This window comes from Saccopteryx leptura, chromosome 4 (assembly GCF_036850995.1).
Source record: "Saccopteryx leptura isolate mSacLep1 chromosome 4, mSacLep1_pri_phased_curated, whole genome shotgun sequence".
NCBI classification, from domain to species: domain Eukaryota; kingdom Metazoa; phylum Chordata; class Mammalia; order Chiroptera; family Emballonuridae; genus Saccopteryx; species Saccopteryx leptura.
This window is the reverse complement of record NC_089506.1, coordinates 76,401,841-76,419,531: the sequence shown is the minus strand read 5'-3', so window position 1 is coordinate 76,419,531 and position 17,691 is coordinate 76,401,841. Positions and strand designations below refer to the sequence as shown.

Sequence of the window (17,691 nt, the reverse complement as noted above, 5' to 3'; positions counted from 1 at the left end):
TAAGACTGAATAATCCCAATCATCATCTTCACCGCTTCATTGAAATAAATATAATTGGTTATGAGAAGAACACAGCAAAGGAATTCAAGTTTGAGAGTTGGAAACAGAATTGATCACGGGTACTATGAGTCATGTGAACATCAGAGTTTACTTACAATTGCTGAGAAGAACGTATCTCTTTACTAAGAAAATCTCCTGACAGTATTTCCATTAGGCTAGTAAAAGGTCTGACCAGTGGATCAGAAACAGATTCATGTTTTCCACAGGCCACAGAAATGACCACTCAGCAAGACCTTAAACTGACCAAACTTGCAACCAGGTTAAGTGTGCCTTGGTAACAACGTATACATTTTCCTCAGTGAGAACTCTGACACAACTTGTAAAGCAATGATAATAACTTTAAAAAGCAATGGTTGGCATCTCTCTGTTCTACATATTTTTGAAATTCTGGGTTCCCAAAATACTGTGGCAGAAAGAGAAATTTTCTAGAAGATAAATATAATATGTGGTTGTCAACTCTGCTCAATTTGATTTCTGTAATTAATAGACACAATAAAATTTAAAAATTGTCCATGTGACAACCAGGGAAGTTTATGATGTATTCACATTTTTACCTATATTTAAATAATTTAAAACATTATTTTATATTTTAATAACATATCTTATGCTGTAAGATATATCTGCTAAATCTTACACAACTGAGATAAAAAGATTTAAAGAGTTTTTACTGCGGGCGAGCGTGGGCATGGCTGCTGGACCTCTGCATACCAATTTGCATTTACTGGAGAACTGATCTAAAACTTTTCATGAGGTCTGCTTAAATCCTTCTTAAACATTATTAAATTTTTAATGGGAATCATTTGATATCAGGATCATTTCCAATGTGATCATTAGTTACAATAACTACCACAATTCAGTTGAGCAGCAAAGAAAGTCACTCGATCACAGTCATAACAGCGAAAAGATTCTGATTCAGAATGGACTCCACCCAGCTCTACCCGTTACTGCTGGTGTCGTCCTGGACGTACAAGCTCTCTGCAGTTTTATTTACTAAAGGGGATAATATTATATCTACTCAAGGGTATCCTAAGGTACAAAAGCATTTAGGACTATTATGCCCCCTTTCAATGAATCTGACCCTCTTTATCACTAGGAAATGTTCCATTTTATCTCCGGTTATATTTCTTTTTCTGAAGTCTATTTTGTGAACTATTAATACAAGCACCACAGTTTTGGTGTCATTATTTAGTGTATACATAATATATCTTTTTCTATCCTTTACTTTTTGTTTAAAAGAATGTTTATTATAGATTTATTATGCTCCTGAAAGAAAATATTCTTTTAAAGAACTTTTATTACAAGAGAATATGATCATGCCTTTTATTTTCTACTTGACTGGTTTTTTAAATATACTGGAACTTCTGAATAAGAATAATTTTATCAGATATAAGAATTCCGGTTTGACCTGGTTAGGGACAGGCCTTGTGCACAGGCAATCAACAGGATTGGGATGGCTAGAGACAAGGAACCTCACCTTTCATATAAAACTCTCCTTCCTGAGTCAGAAGAAGGGCATTGTCAAAGCCAACATTTATTTAAAAAGGGTCCGTAATAAGTAAAAATAGGGCCATTTATTGACACGTGGTTGTTCCTATAACAAGTAGGTTTTTTTAAGTTACTTCCCTTTTGAACTATCCAAAGCCCTTTCTGCTAAGGTCCTCTTTTAGTAATCCACACTAGCTCTACAACAGTTATAAATCATCAGTTTCCTGGTTTTCTTGTTTTTGTTGTTTATTAAATTGTGGTAATGAACACATAAAGTTTACCCTCTTAACCATTAATTGGATAGTTCAGTAGTGTTGACTATATTTACAATCGCTAGCACTTTTTCATCTTGCAAAACTGAAACTATATCCATCAGAGAACTCTCCATTTCACCCTTCACTTAACCCTAACAATCACCATTCTATTTTCCATTTCATGATTTTGACTATGCTATTAAAACTTTTTTCCATTGATTTGAAAGAGGAAGAGAGAGAGCAAGGGGCAACTCGTTGTTTCACTTGGTTGTTCCATTTGGTTGTGTGCTCACTGGTTGCTTCTCGTACGTGCTCTGCCCGGGGGTCTAACCCTCAGCCTCCTTGCACAGGGATGGTGCTTATCCACTAATCCCCCCGGCCAGGACCTGATTTGATTATTTGGTGCAGATTTCACATTTCTATCATCTTTTGTTGCTTTCCTGTGACAGATGGTTTCTTCTGCTTGGGGCTCATTAAAATCTTGGATTTGTGGGTTTACAATTTTCGTCACCTCTGGATAATGTCCAGCCATGACTTATTCAAATATTTTTATGATCCCCCCACCCGCCACTTCTCCTGCAAATCTAACTGTACTTGTATTAGACGACTAGAAATAAGTTCACTGCGGCTCTGTTCATTTTTTCATTTTTTCTCTCTCTGTCTGACCAGTCTGATCAATCACGATCAACTGCCAGACACTGTGATGTTTTACATTACTAAGGGCCAGACCTTGCTATCTTCCTTTCGAGTGTGGGATTTCATTCTGGCACAGTCATGTAACCTGCAGATCTGTTTGAGCCTTTCCAAGCTTACCTCACAGGTCTATCATGGCAAGGGCCAGACCAGACTATCCTGGGACTAATTCAGCTTCATTACTAAGCTCTGACTCTTCTGAGACCCCACCAAAAGCCTCATGGATGAAGGTTTCTCCACTATGGTTTTTGTGGACTTTATGTGAAGCTTCAAGAATTGTTCAGGCCCTGGCCGGTTGGCTCAGTGGTAGAGCATCGCCTGGCGTGTGGATGTCCCAGGTTCGATTCCTGGCCAGGGTACACGAAGAAGCACCCATCTGCTTCTCCACCCTTCCCCCTCTCCTTCCTCTCTATCTCTCTGTTTCCCTCCCACAGCCGAGGCTGCACTGAAGCAAAGTTGGCCGGGGCACTGAGGATGGCTCCATGGCCTCTACCTCAGGCATTAGAATGGCTCAGGTTGCAACGGAGCAACGCCCCAGATGGGCAGAGCATGGCCCCCTGGTGGGCATGCTGGATGGATCCTGGTCAGGCACATGTGAGAGTCTGTCTTTCTGCCTCCCTGCTTCTTGCTTCAGGAAAAAAAAAAAGAATTGTTCAGCCTATTGCATCCCATGTTCTTTCTTTGCCTTCCTCTACACTCAGGCAGATCATTACACAGCAAAACCCGTCCGGGGACCACTCTAACGATCACCAGAGAGAGCCCTGTCTTGTACAACTCCTTCCTCTGTTACTGTTCCCCTTAAAAATTAGTTGCCTTGACTTCTCCAAATTCTAATCCCTGCCCCCTTGACTCGCTGTGACTGCTGGGCCTCGTCTGGCTTCTCCTCTCTGCTCTGCCCTCCAGCAGGCTTCGGAGGCAGTCACAGAGCTTGCCTCCTCTCTGGCCCTACTCTCCAGGGTCACAGTCCTTACCTGCCTGTCACACAATATGTGAAATACATGACATATATTTTGTCTGGTTTTCTAATTGTTTATGATGGGAGAACAATTCCCATAGCAGTTAGTCCCTTGTGATCAGAAGCAAAAGTCCCCCAAGGGTTAAATAAGATATTTTTGTGAGATACTTTATGAACTGGGAATCACTATGCAAATGTTAGCACAAGAAAACGCATCTTGATAGAGAAATACATGCCTCGTGGTCCAGACTTTTGTTTTATTCTACGACAAGGACTAGTAAATGAAAGAGAACAAAGTCATGCCTAAGCTGAGCTATCTGAAAAGGTTAATCTCCCCCAAAATCAAAATTCCCAAATTACTCGACACATGAAATTTCTTTAAGAAGTGTTCCTTTTTTACAAAGCACTGACCCTACAAAAATGCAAATATGGTGCTCTTGGAAAGAATCGCATTTTATATTCTCAAGTAATGAGGCTGCAGTTAGAACCGCTCATCTGCTGGTGCCCTGAACCATCACCATGCGGCGGGTCAGTGTCTGCAGTGGGTGGAGGAGAATGAGGCTGACGCAGAAAGCGCATTGCTAACGGGAAAGAAGGAGGCAGAATTATGGACTTCACAGCCCTGCCCAGGGCAGGCCCCGAGGGAAAGGGGTTGCCTGCCTGCTATATTTCCCTTGGGTTCTATCTGTAATTACTCTCACAGCTCATTGATTTTCAATTCTTTCTATTAATACATTTATTGGCCATTCTGACATTATGAAAATCAGTCCAACTCTGCTCCTCTAGTGGAGGATAGCTCTTCCCTGAAATATGAGTTTTGCAAGTGCAGATATTTATTACTCTTTAAAAAAAAAGGGTCTCATGTTAGCAGTAACACAAATTCTGCAGGTTTTTCCTTGAAGCCAGGCAGTGCTGTGCAAAGACTGCACCACAAATCGAAAGATCTCAAACAGTGGGCCATCAGAGAATATGAAACGATAAGCAAATTTATATGTATAAGATAATTCTACCCACATACTAGCTGTGTTGGCTGTTGTTATACAGTACGGAGCTGATCCTGAGGCTCTGTTAAAGGGTAATGCAAGTGGCATCTTTATAATGCCTTTTCTTGTCCGATAAGGTCACTGAAGTAACACTGTCTTACTAAACTTTCACACACAGGTGTATATTAAATCTTGGCTAAATTAAACATGATGCTTTACTGAGGAACAGAAAAAGCTATGTTTGTTACTGGGTCCTCCCCCCCCCCCCCCCACCAAGCTACTGGATTTTAATGCAACTGTCTTTTTTTTTTAAAGATTTTATTTATTCATTATAGAGAGGGGAGAGAGAGAAAGAGAGAGAGAGAGAGAGAGAGAGAGAGAGAGAGAGAGAGAGAAAGGGAGGAGGAGCAGAAAGCATCAACTCCCATATGTGCCTTGACCAGGCAAGCCCAGGGTTTTGAACCGGCATCCTCAGCGTTTCCAGGTTGACACTTTATCCACTGCGCCACCACAAGTCAGACAATGCAACTGTCTTAAAGCAGCATTTCATAGCACACGCCTACTTACAGCCACAAAACTTACCGCCTCTATTTTTTTAATAAAGCCTAAGGAATGGTGTCTTCTCCAAAATAGCACCTATCTTAAAATCCTCTCATTTCCATAATATGACACTGGCCCTCACAATAAACAGCATCTGAATTAATCACTATTTTTTGAGCCCTGCCGATCTGTCTATAGAAACTCCTTGTGCTGGGATGATGATGAATAAGGAGGTACATCTGTATAAGCTCTGCTCTTAAGGAAGTTACAATGTAGTTGGCTTAATGGTGCTAGTCAGTATTCTGTAATAGAGAAATGTCCTCATCACTGGCTATGAATGCCCTGTGAAGGGTTTGCACGAGCCACTTACTATAAGCTGCCTCCAGGGGACCAAAGGGCCATTATTCTCTTTTGTCCGTCCCTGAGTTAGGGAGGTCAGAGGGATCTCGAGTCTGACTAGGAATATTTTCTGCTAGTAAACCATGGGTAATACAAATGAACTTATACCTGTCTGCTACCACCCTGTACCCCTCCCAGCTCCATGGTTATGGCAGAGACATTAGGCTCTCCCCAAATGAACACAGAGGGGTCTTTTACCTCATAATTACTGCCTGCCTGAAGCACTGAAAATTGAAAAATGCCCTCTCTCTCTCTCTCTCTCTCTCTCTCCCACACACACTTTTGCCACCACTCTGTATTCACTGGCCTAAGGTAGAGAAGACACCCACCCCTGCAAGAGAAGAGAGACAAAGTAACCAAAGGCTTTCACACTGTTGTAGCTGGTGGAGAGGCTCTGGCCAGCCAGTTCCTGCAGGATGGCAGGTTCTTCAGGTCTTAGAAAACAGCGAGGGTGACTGAGGAATGTTTTCACGCCTTCCCCTAACAACTGTGCGTGTGTGTGTGTGTGTGTGTGTTTAGAGAAAGCTCTTTTTTAAAAAAAAAAAATGTTACTTTAAAGAATTTCAAACATACACAAAATTAGGCAGATGCGGTCACTTTGTACCCATCACCGAGGTTCAGTAATGATGGAATCATCACCAACCTTGTTTGTCTCCATCTAGTCTTTTTTGTTCTGCAGCCAATCCCAGACATTTAATCATTTCAGCTGTAAATATACCCATAAGTATCATTAAAGTGTATGAACTGCCAAATGCCATCCTCACACCAAATTCTTACGTCATGTTTTGTTAAATGAATTATCAATTTATGGCTTCTTTATTCCATTTTTCACAAAATCTAATCAAAACGTAAAATATATCACTAGATATACTTAAATAAAAATTCAAATTAAAAAAGTAAGAGCTCCAACTTTAGATTTACCTTAAATCTACTTTTAGAATTACAAATGACCATAGATGTTGAAATTTCTACTAAATGTCTTCTGAAAACTGCAGCAACAGCAACTGAAACAATGGAGCCCTTTCTATCTCTGTTTTTCTTCAGAAGCAGAATATTTATTCAGTACCCACCACATGCAGAAGGCTCCTGGGAGGTTGGGTAGTTCCCTTAGATTCCCAGGTGAAGAGAAATAAGCAGACGAGGCCCTAGTGTGACCCACGCCACCACGGTGCTGGGCTGAGCAAGCATCTGACCTCAGTTCTGTCTCACTTTAAAGTCTAGGCACTTCTACTTCCACACACAGGCAGCTTCACTGCAGCAGGACTTTTAAACTCACAATTAGAAATGCTTTCTCTCACTCCTTGCCCCTTAGCCGAGTCACAGAATGTCAGGCTGACCCTGGGAAGGCCTTGTGTCCAACAGGCCCGCTGTACAGAGGAGGACCAAGAGGCCCACAGATAAGAAGTCACTTTCCAAAGTCATTCAACCTGGTAAACTGCAAGGCCAGGGATGCAATCCCATTCACGTCTTTGAGGCAGTGGCCTTCATTACCTCTGGGTGTAACAGGTCCAGGAAGCTTTCCCTGTTTCAGTCCTCTGCTTAATAACATGTCAGAACATTCAATGGCTGACAGCACTCGGGAAGTTCTTGTAATGGCAGGACACAAGCACCAAAGGTCACTAAGTCATTCTAACGTTCCCTGCGGGGCTGAGGAGTGTATCACAAGAGCGCATGCCCTTCCAATGGCCTGCCTGGCAGCATGCACTGTATTACCAACAAGCCTGAAGAAAGCTGAAGTCACATTTCCAGAGACTACAATAATTATCTATCGAGGAACCAAAAAACTAGGATGCAAGAGTCAGAGAACGCCAAACTGAAGGAAGGTACAGGGTCAGCATCACTATGCCAGAGTATCTATCCAGGTCACATGGGTACAAGATTTCCCCTTTGCCACCAATAACATAGGTATTTCTAATTTTTATTTTTATTTATTTTTTATTTTTTTATTTTTTCCTGAAGTTGGAAATGGGAGGCAGTCAGACAGACTCCTCCTACATGCACCCGACCAGGATCCACCTGGTATGCCTACCAGGGGGCAATGCTCTGCCCATCTGGGGCGTTGCTCTGTTGCAACCAGAGCCATTCTAGCACCTGAGGCAGAGGCCATGGAGCCATCCTCAGCGCCCAGGCCAACTTTGTTCCAATGGAGCCTTGGCTGCGGGAGGGGAAGAGAGAGACAGAGAGGAAGGAGAGGGGGAGGGGTGGAGAAGCTGATGGGCACTTCTGTGTGCCCTGGCCAGGAATCGAACCCGGGACTCCTGCACGCCAGACCGACACTCTACCACTGAGCCAACTGGCCAGGGCCTCTAATTTTTATTTTTATATTCCCAACAACCCCATTAGGTAGATAGAGCAGGTTTATAACTAGCTATTGACAGGTTTCATATTTTTCACCAGGCCAGTTGTAATGCCTCGAAGAGCTGAATAAAGCAAGTTATGAGCACTTACCACTTGCCAAGAACTACCAGAAAAATATAAGACATGTTTTTTGCCCTCTAAGCACTCACAATCTGATTGAAGAAACATGACCACATATACAGGCCGAGTGGCTAACCGAGGCCTATTTCACAGTCTTTTTTGAAGCTCTAAAATGTGCTCATTTAGTCCTGAATTCCCTGGAGGGATGGAGGGACCTGTAGCGACCAGCTGACAGCAAAAGACCTAAGGGCCTATTTACAGAAGAAGGTGAGGAGCACAAACAGAGGCCTTCAGGGTGCAGGAACGCAGGAGGTCCACTTAAGGCAGCCTATGTTCACGATGCTGCCTGCAGTCTGAAAGGCGGGCGACTTCCTCACTGAGAAACTGGAAGTTAATGTCTGTGTCTTATAAACAGTCTCAAAACTAGGTTTTCCAGAACAATTTCAGAGGCCAACCAATGCACCAACTTCGGGCTTTCTCATTCACTGTTGTGACGCCTCGATGCATTTCTATAACTTTTTGTTCATTGTAACGAACATGTCTCATCTTTTGCAAAAGCCACAACCACACGTGATTAATCTCACCACTGTTATCATTTTCTTATGAAGAATCAAACTTCAAGTAGCCTTAACCGTAAATGAGGAAAGAATCTTGAAAGACTGAAACAAAAAGACCTTCAGAATTCTAGCACCCCTTCTCTAAAACTAGTTCTTAGAATCTGAAATTATATGCATGTATCACTCCCATTATCGCTGATGAAAAACTTTAGTAAGGTGATCAAAATAAAGTTCACTAAAAATTCTAGATTTTAATTCCAATTTTAAAGAAGAATTGCCTTATAGTATTACAAATTACTAATGATAAATTATTGTTTCTGAGAGTAGTTGTCATAATACATTTCATTAAACACTGCTGGCAGCATCTCCTGAAGCTTTACTGTAAAACAGAATAAAATCTGTCATGTATTTTAAAAGTAGACAAAAAAACTAAAAATAAAAAATCACGCTTCTACTTCCCTCCGAAAAATGCAATCTAAATTAGGGTTAAAGTATCAGTATCAGTTCCATTCACAAGGAGGGAAATTGATTTCAATTAACAAGCATTAAGTAAAACATATGTACCTACAATTTTTCCTTTCCTTATTTGAGGACAGAAAAATACTTTCTATAAATGCAACATGATGTTCTTATTTACAGTGTAAAACCTCTGGGAATATTGGCTCCTTTTTTTTTCTTGTATGTAAATCTTTCATGCAAACCTTACTTTAAAAGTGAAAAATATTAGTAAAGGGAGAGAAGTATTTAGACATCACTGAAGTCCCAGGGCTGGTGACAGTACTATACTATCCTGGTTTTCTCTGGTGGCCCAGGCAGTATTTACCACCTTCTTTCTGTGTTTTGGCTTCCTCCAATATGCATGACTTGAGTGGATTTACCAGTATTCAAGCTGAAGAATATATGTATTGTGAAATAAAACACAACATTGTGAAATACATCGCTTTTTCACTTTTCCATCAGCAGTGGAAAAAAACTATATTCTCTCTGAATGAAATGTTATGGTCTATATCATTTGTTCAACTTAAACATGGGTTCTGCAGAAATGTATTCCATTAAAATGATGCTAATGCATTTAAATTTTTAAAAAGCACAACTAAAATATAATAAATCTTCCTGTGGTTAAGTTAAAAAAAAAAGGGTAAGAACTACTTAGTTTAGAGGATGCAGAATTTAACTTAATGAGTAAGGCTGGAAAACCCAGGTAAAAACACAGCTTTCGCAGAAGGTTCATCTCCACTGAACAGACAGTACTAATAACTGCCACACAGTCTTCCATGATGCTCACTGCCTAAGTCCTGGGTTGACTCTGTGTGATCAGTCATTATGTCATGTGTAAAACTGTGGAGTTGTGTTATGGGTTGACATAGTCAACAAAATTCATTTCAGAACTATGACAATCAACACTGAACATAAAGGTGAAATGATACCCTAACATGAAAATGGTGTGTTTCAAACACAGGCTTGCACTAAAGAAGAGAAATACCGGTATATATTGAGATGTCACACTTCCTGCCACGTATTGCTTGGGAATGAGGGAGGTCCTGGGGAGACCCAGCAAGCATCTAGATCCATGACTTAAGATGTCCTCATTAGAAATACTTTCAGTACAGCCCTGGCCGGTTGGCTCAGAGGTAGAGCGTCAGGCCGGCGTGTGGATGTTCTGGGTGTGATTCCCAGTCAGGGCACACAGGAGAAGCTCCCATTTGCTTCTCCACCTCTCCCCCTCTAGCTTCTATCTCTCTCTTCTCCTCCCCTCCTGCAGCTATCAGTAGAGCGAGTTGGCCCTGGGTGCTGAGGATGACTGCATGGCTTCCGCCTCAGGCGCTAAAAAACAGTTCCTGTTACAAATGGAACACGGGCCCCAGATGGGCAGAGCATCGCCCTCTAGTGGGCTTGCCTGGTGGATCCTGGTCAGGGTGCATGTGAGAGTGTTTCTGCTTCCTTTCCTCTCACTAAAAATTAAAAAAAAACCTTTCAGTATAAAAGTATTCTAACCCTTCAAATGTGATCCCAGATGAATTTATACATGCTGATTTTTATAACAGTGAAATTTTATTCACATTTCAGTTTTATTTTGATTGTTCAATTACAAAATAATGCTAATGTTTAGTTTTGAGTTTTTGAATAACAAATACACTAAGAAGGTTAAGAGTAAGTATTTATGTAATTTATGTCCCTTTTTCTGGTGCCTGGCCTATCCCAGCGGTGGAGGTTTGATAAGACAGGTAGGTAGTGTGCACTCACATAAAGAGCAATGCTTGCTCATGGAAATACAAAATGTGGTCAGCTGATGCTGCAAGTGATCACACTGCCCTTTTTAGCAGTATATTTTTAAATTCATTTTAGAGAGGGGGGGGAGAGAGAGAGAGAAGGGGGAAGGAGCAGGAAGCATCAACTCCCATATGTGTCTTGACCAGGCAAGCCCACAGTTTCGAACAGGCGACCTCAGTGTTCCAGGTCATTGCTTTATTCACTGCGCCACCACACATCAAGCACACTGCCCTTCTCATGAATTTACTGGTGAGGCTATAAATGTTCACAATAATAAAGTCTCCAACATCATTTTTAAGAAATCTAGCTATGCTCCTGTCCCTTTATATTTTTAATAGCCATACATTAATCCATCAATTTGGCTATACACTGTTAAATAAGCTTTCTTTTGCTTTTATACTCTTTTCAAACTCAGTTACCGCAGTTTTATGAACTGTCCCCTCTCCTCATGGCATGAGAAAGGGTTAATTCAAATATCAAAAGAGAAATGTATCCAACAAACAGTAACATTCCCATACGTAGACGCTGTAATTTCCTAAGAAAGAACCAAGCTAATTTGACATTGATGTTATATTTCCATTCGATTCTTTTTTTAATACTCTCTTAGCTTTGGATTTTCATTAACTTTTCAAAACAGTCACAAATTTATATAAAGCCATATGGTTCTTATAAGATCACTAAACCTTCCTAATTTCAGGAAGTTATCTTTTCCAAGTTAGTAATATTTGAGGTTGCAAATGAGTGAGAATCAACCACAGTCTCAGATGATTTCACTCAAGAGAATAAAGCTTAGGCAAGTGAAAAATTCTGCTAACGTCCAGATTCTCTAGAAGTGACTGCCACTATCATAAAGAGAAGGGGGTGTGGCGACGTCAGAAACTTCTGCTTACCCCTTGTTCAGATTCCAAAAGTTCTGTTTTGACTCTGACTGCCGGCATCCCATCAAGCATTAACATTCTGTTCTCAAAGGTGTTGATATTCTGAGAATCAAAAAGAGAGAGAGGAAAATTCAGCTTGAAAGCATTCAGAAGAGGATGTCTGGTAGACTCGGCCTTCATTGTAGTACATTTAGTACTGCTAACCTAATTTTTTAACAATGAGGTATAATGAAATGAGAATATCAGCACTATCAATTATCTTCTCATTCTAAACTTTCATTGGAAATAATGACTAAGAAGTTGAATTAATCAGTCTGAGTCTCTGACCTCGGGGTTGGAGGTCAGACTAATAAACCAGCGTAAGGAAACCTTACATTAATTTATATGGGGCTGGAACAATTCATCACACTTTTGCACAAGCGAAAGGAAATAAAAGGCCAGTTTTTTTCTCCCTTAGTTCTGGAGATTGTACTACGTAGAGAAACCCATAAAAAAGAAAACAGATAAAAGAAATTTACATATTCTCAAATTATTAAATACAAGGTAATACAGTTATAGATAAATTAAATTTTGGTATCAAATGAAAATATTTACATATAAACCCCAAACATCTTTAAAAACAACTAACATAATTCTTAGATTAAGAGTGAATTTGTAAGCTGAAGTCATAAACAAAGAATAAAGGATTAGTTTTTTTATTCTGGTATATGTTGTGCTATGTCAGCCACCTCATGAAAGGAAAAGTTTACTTCTATTGTGGCTCAGTAAAATTTCAAACTATATTAACATAGAGAATAAATCAAGACTATTTTCTACTAATTTTCACTGCTTTGGGGTTCTTTCTGAAGTCAATAACCTATGAAGGTAGTCAGAAAGCCTCGTATCAGTGCTTGCTTAAAGCCAAAATCAAGTTCATGTCTTAAAACATGTTTAGAATGCCAACTTCACCCTCCTACATTGACTAAACTAGAAAATTGAAATGACTAAATCTGACTGAGTTTTTAGAATGGTTCCCTTGCTCCATTATGGAATGTAACATATGATACTATGTAGTCTTATTAAAAGAAAAAGAGATCCATTTCTAAATATTTTGCCTACTTGGTGACAAAGATTAATACCATTCCTAGACCTCAGGTTTTTAGCCTTTCATATAGCAGCTGCTTTCTTCCCTATAGTTAAATAACAACAACTTCTACATCAATAAATCATAAATTAAATGTTTTTATTACTAAATAATGCCAACAGAGTGCAGTATAGTGAAGCTTTGTTTCTATTTCTGACTCCTCTTTTTGTTTAAGTAAAATACTCTTAAGAAATAAAATTTATAGGTTCTCTTATCACAGATATTTGCTGTGAAAAATCAACAAGAAGGAAAAGCAAGTTTATTTTAGAGTTAACTAATGAACATTTACTAATTCTATTAGGTAACAAAAAAAAAAATGACTATCATGTTTTTTTCTTAGAAATGTACAATATTATTAAAATTGCAGGATACTAGGTTTTAATCCTTTGCTTTTAATTTGTCCATATTTTTTTAGGATTTTGCATCCTAATAGATAGTTCAGAGCGGAAAGAAGTTTGGTATTTCTGGCAAGCTGGGTAAATTTGTTCCAAGCTTAAAATCTTTTCATGGAGGCTGGTAGGTTGCTGACACATCAGGCATGGACCTCTCATGCTCCTGTGTCCCTGCTCCCGGGGTGGAGGCAGCCAGCTGGGCCTGCCCCACCCACCCAGTCTCGGGAAAGCCCTCCAGCAGCGGCTGGCCCTCAACTTCCCCTGTAACAAAGCACCCCATGGGCTGTTGGTGGGTAGACAGTGAAGGAGGAGTTGAGATTGCTTCCTACCCCAGAGGAGATCTTGCTCAGAGGAAAAGGAAGGAAGACTCTTTGCAAAGGAGGGGAAAAAACAAAGAGTGATTCTGGAAGGGCAGGTTTAATGAACTGTTAGAATCTGATTAGAGGCTAATGTGCCATTTAGTGCTTCTGCGCCAATTTACAGCTGGTATACTTTAACCATTCTCCTCACTGGCTGTGATAAACTCATCAGTCTAAAAAATGCAAGCCAACCAGAGTGTCGGAGGTTAAAAATCGATAAACCACGAAAATCTGACTGGGTTCATGTTCCACTGAGTGCATTTAAACATCCCTGCATTTTCACGATGGTTTTCTTTTTACTGTTATTCTTGAATAATTCTACATGTGCTAAAGACAGGGTATACATTTTAGTTTCATGTGAAAGTGAAAAAATAAAAAATATTTTCAAAAAAAATTTTAAGAAATTAAGTTTTCCCTGGAAATAGTTCTCTTTCCTTGATTTTCCAGGATCATCCAGGGCTGCAGACATAATAAATGCCAGGAATAACAATATTCACAACTAAGGAACCACTACTTAACTATTAAACTCTTTCCATTAGTGCAGATTCGATCTGTATAAATGCCTGAAAGCTACATTGTAAATATATATATATATGAAGCATATTAATCTCTGAATTCATGATTCTAACCCTGTTTAGAATAAACATAAGCACTGAGCATCACAACATATTCCAGACCATGCAGAAAGGTATATGGTTTTAACAGACAGCATGGAAATTATACAGCATTGAGGATACAGTCCTTGAGAAAAAATACTGATAGATTTATCTCTCTAAACTAAAATCAGATATATACAATCTCAGTTGACTGTGGATTTTAAATATGTAATAAACTCTAATAATATGAAACTGCTGTCAAACACATCCTGCCATGATATTAATCAAAACACATTTGCTGTGGAATCAATAGCTCAATTGATTCCCCAGAGGTAAATAAAATTACAGAGTCATCAGTTGTAGTAACATCATCCTCTCTGTATATTTATGTTGTAGCAAACATTTTGATATTATACAACCCTATATAATTTATGTGTCTATATACATACACACATGTATATATACATGCGTATATATAATACTTAAGTTATTTTGTGCAAGTAAATTTTATTGAAGTAAAAGCTACCGTTAGATTTATTAGCTGGCTGTTGACATGTGAACTGATTGAGAATAGTCCTCTGGATGTTCCTATTTGGCCAATAAGATTTGCAACACAATTGTCCAACTGATACAGTACTCCTTGTCAAAAGTTGTATAAACACAACTATCATTGATCTTACCAAATCAAACTATCATGTATGAAATATGGCAGGAATGAAAGAGACTGATGCTCAATGATCATTATCTCATAAAAACATAGAACGGGGGTGACTTTTCAGCTAGCCAGTACAACGTGGTCTCGTACTTCCATAATGCATGTCTTTTCCTACTCCTCCTCCTGATTGTGGGTCATCTAGTTTGTACACTTGGAGTAAGACAGAGTCAGGCAGTCAATATTCAATAGGCCTGCCTGACCAGGTGGTGGCACAGTGCAGAGCTGGACTGGGATGCAGAGGACCCAGGCTGGAAACCCCGAGGTCGCTGGCTTGAGCGTGGACTCACCAGCTTGAGCACAGGGTCACTGACTTGAGCGTGGGATCACAGACTTAACCCTGTGGTCCCTGGCTTGAGCCCAAAGTTGCTAGCTTTAAGCCCAGGGTCTCTGGCTTGAGCAAGGGTTCACTTGCTCTGCTGTAGCCCCCCAGTCAAGGCACATATAAAAAGGCAATCAATGAACAACTTAAGGTGTCACAACAAAGAATTGATGCTTCTTATCTCTCTCCCTTCCTGTCTGTCCCTATCTTTCCCTATCTCTGTCTCTCTGTCTCTGTCAAAAAAATATTCATTAGGACTTATTTTATACAAGGCTTTCTATCATAAGCTAAAAAACATCTACTGGTGTTTTGATTTCTAAAGGTATGGGGCTACTTTCATTTAAAATATGTATCCATCCTAAATTTTCTGTTTGGCTACAGGTGATGAGATGTGAATCATCCCACCCACACCTGTGCTATGTTAAACAGTGACGTAAGGGACATGAGTAGCAATTAGGATTCACTGCACCAAGTTGATTAAGACATTTTTTTTATTATTAAGTGCGAGGTGCGGAGGCTGAGAGACAGACTCCTGCATGCATCCCTGACTTGGATCCCCGGGCAAATCCCCTATAAGGCAATGCTCTGCCCACCTGGGGTCACTGCAGCTATTTTAGCGCCTGAGGTGAGGCCATGGAGCTTTCCTCAGCACCCAGGACCAACTTGATTGAACCATTCAAGCCATAGCTGAGGGAAAGGGGTAGAGAGGTGGAGAAGCAGATGGTTGCTTCTCCTGTGTGCCCTGACTGGAATCAAACCCAGGATTTCCACACGCTGACTGAGACTCTACCACTGAGCCAACTGGTCAGGGCCGATTAAAGCATTTTCATATTCATAGAAGTTTCTTAAAGGTTTATAATGCAAGTGTGCCAACTGGTTAAAAGTATCATCCTTAAGTACATTTTCCTACATAGCAAGTAAAGGAATGAGATTACAAGGACGTTAGCCTTTTGCTTAAAAAAGAAAAAAGAAAAAAAAAAAAGCTTCTTAGAGGAGTTAACCTCTCTTCTTTCTTGAGTCATGTTTACTGTAACAGTAGATTAGAATTATACTCAGTCAATGGTTTCAGTTATTTCTTGCTATGCAAAAAATCACGTAATAGCAAAAAACAACAATCATTTAATTATTCTTGGAAACAAACCTAACACCTACTACATGCATATTTACTTTAGACCAGAACCCGTGCTCCCAGCAAGCCCAGACGTCAAACGTCAATGCTATATTATGTGAAGATGAGTCACCTGAGACACAGGAGGTTCAATTGTCCAAAGTCACAAAGTTAGTAAGTGGTATAGCTCTGTTGCAAACCAAATGAGTCTGAACCCAAGTTGAGCTCCTAACCACCTCTCTCTCTCCTCTCTCTCTCTCTCTCTTCTCTCTCTTCCTCTCTCTCTCTCTCTCTCTCTCTCTCATTCCTCTCAGGTCTGAGCTTATTTAGTCATTGAACTAAATGCACAATTTCTGGTCTCTGGTGCACATCAACATTTAGGGAGTAATAATGAGGGGTAGTCAAAAAAGCCCCTAATTTCAAAGTTATTCGACTCTTTCAATCAAGCTTTCAATATATTTCCTTGGCTTGATAAAATTATGCGTTTCTATCCTTAAATATTTCATAATTAATTTAGCAAGTTAGTCCCATGCTGATTCAACATCCAGAGAAATCTATGGTAATCACATTTGCTACCCAGTGTTTTGAAGATACTCATATCCTTGCTGGCTCACTCACTATTTTAACAATAGTTTCATGTACTTGGATGATATAGGAACTTCATCTTCTCCATTTTATACTCAAGAGAGATCCAGTTGGACATTGCCTTTAATTTATTATCACTTAGATTAGTGTAAAAGCATATTTCTCTCTGCTCACTTACCCTCACACTGGTAAGTCAATTTAGTAAAGGGCATAGACCTCAAATGTTGCAAAACAAACATCACCTCAAATACAGACTTGGCTGTTCTGGTGCAGCCTTTTATCTCTCAGAGCTTTGCAGCACGGAGAATGACAACCCTGGCAGAACCAGGAGCCAAACTACTGAGCCACTGGGACTCTCAACTTAAATCCCATTCATATGTTTCAGTGACCCATACCTACCTCGTTCTGAAATACCAGCCTTCGGTGTCAAAACCCAACCTCCCCCATAAGTATTTCACACTGAACTGTGGAACTGTGACTCTCCTGAGACTGGTGAAACTGAGTGTGCCGTGCAGTAACTTATTCTTTCCTGAGAGCGAATGTCATTTTATTTCCTATGCTGACAAAGTTCTATATTACCATAGCAATATACAATTTACACTAATGTTTTAGACATGTGATCTCATCTTCTGAATAATACTTTCAAACCCCAGAATTAATACAAATTGTAATAGATTGTTATTTTTGTCATATTCTAAAGAGCTGCATATACTTGGGAGTTGTGAGTAGGCCCAGTTTCTCCATAAACACACAGGGAAAATCACTGCTGTGCCACAATCACCTCATTCTAGCTACGCCACATCTGTGAGCCGTGAGACACAGTGTGAGATAACAGGGGCAAGCCAGAGAATGGATAATAAAAGCCAGGTTAAAAACCAGAAAAGGACTTGGTATGGCTGAAACGGAGTGTTCACTGCAGAAGGAACTGGAGATGAGACAAGACAGGTGACTTGGGGTTAGACAGCAAAGGATCTTAAATGTTTTGGTAATTTATTTATTCA

General features: G+C 39.9%; 1 protein-coding gene across 2 annotated transcripts in view; it reads right to left on the bottom strand.

The window, feature by feature from the left end:
* KLF12 (KLF transcription factor 12) overlaps positions 1-17,691 on the bottom strand; it is a 476,625-nt gene that overhangs the window by 258,373 nt on the left and 200,561 nt on the right. For both annotated transcript variants that reach the window (XM_066380776.1, XM_066380778.1), the window contains one exon: positions 11,506-11,595. In XM_066380776.1, the coding sequence (XP_066236873.1) occupies positions 11,506-11,595 (90 nt within the window). The remainder of the gene's footprint in view (positions 1-11,505; positions 11,596-17,691) is intronic.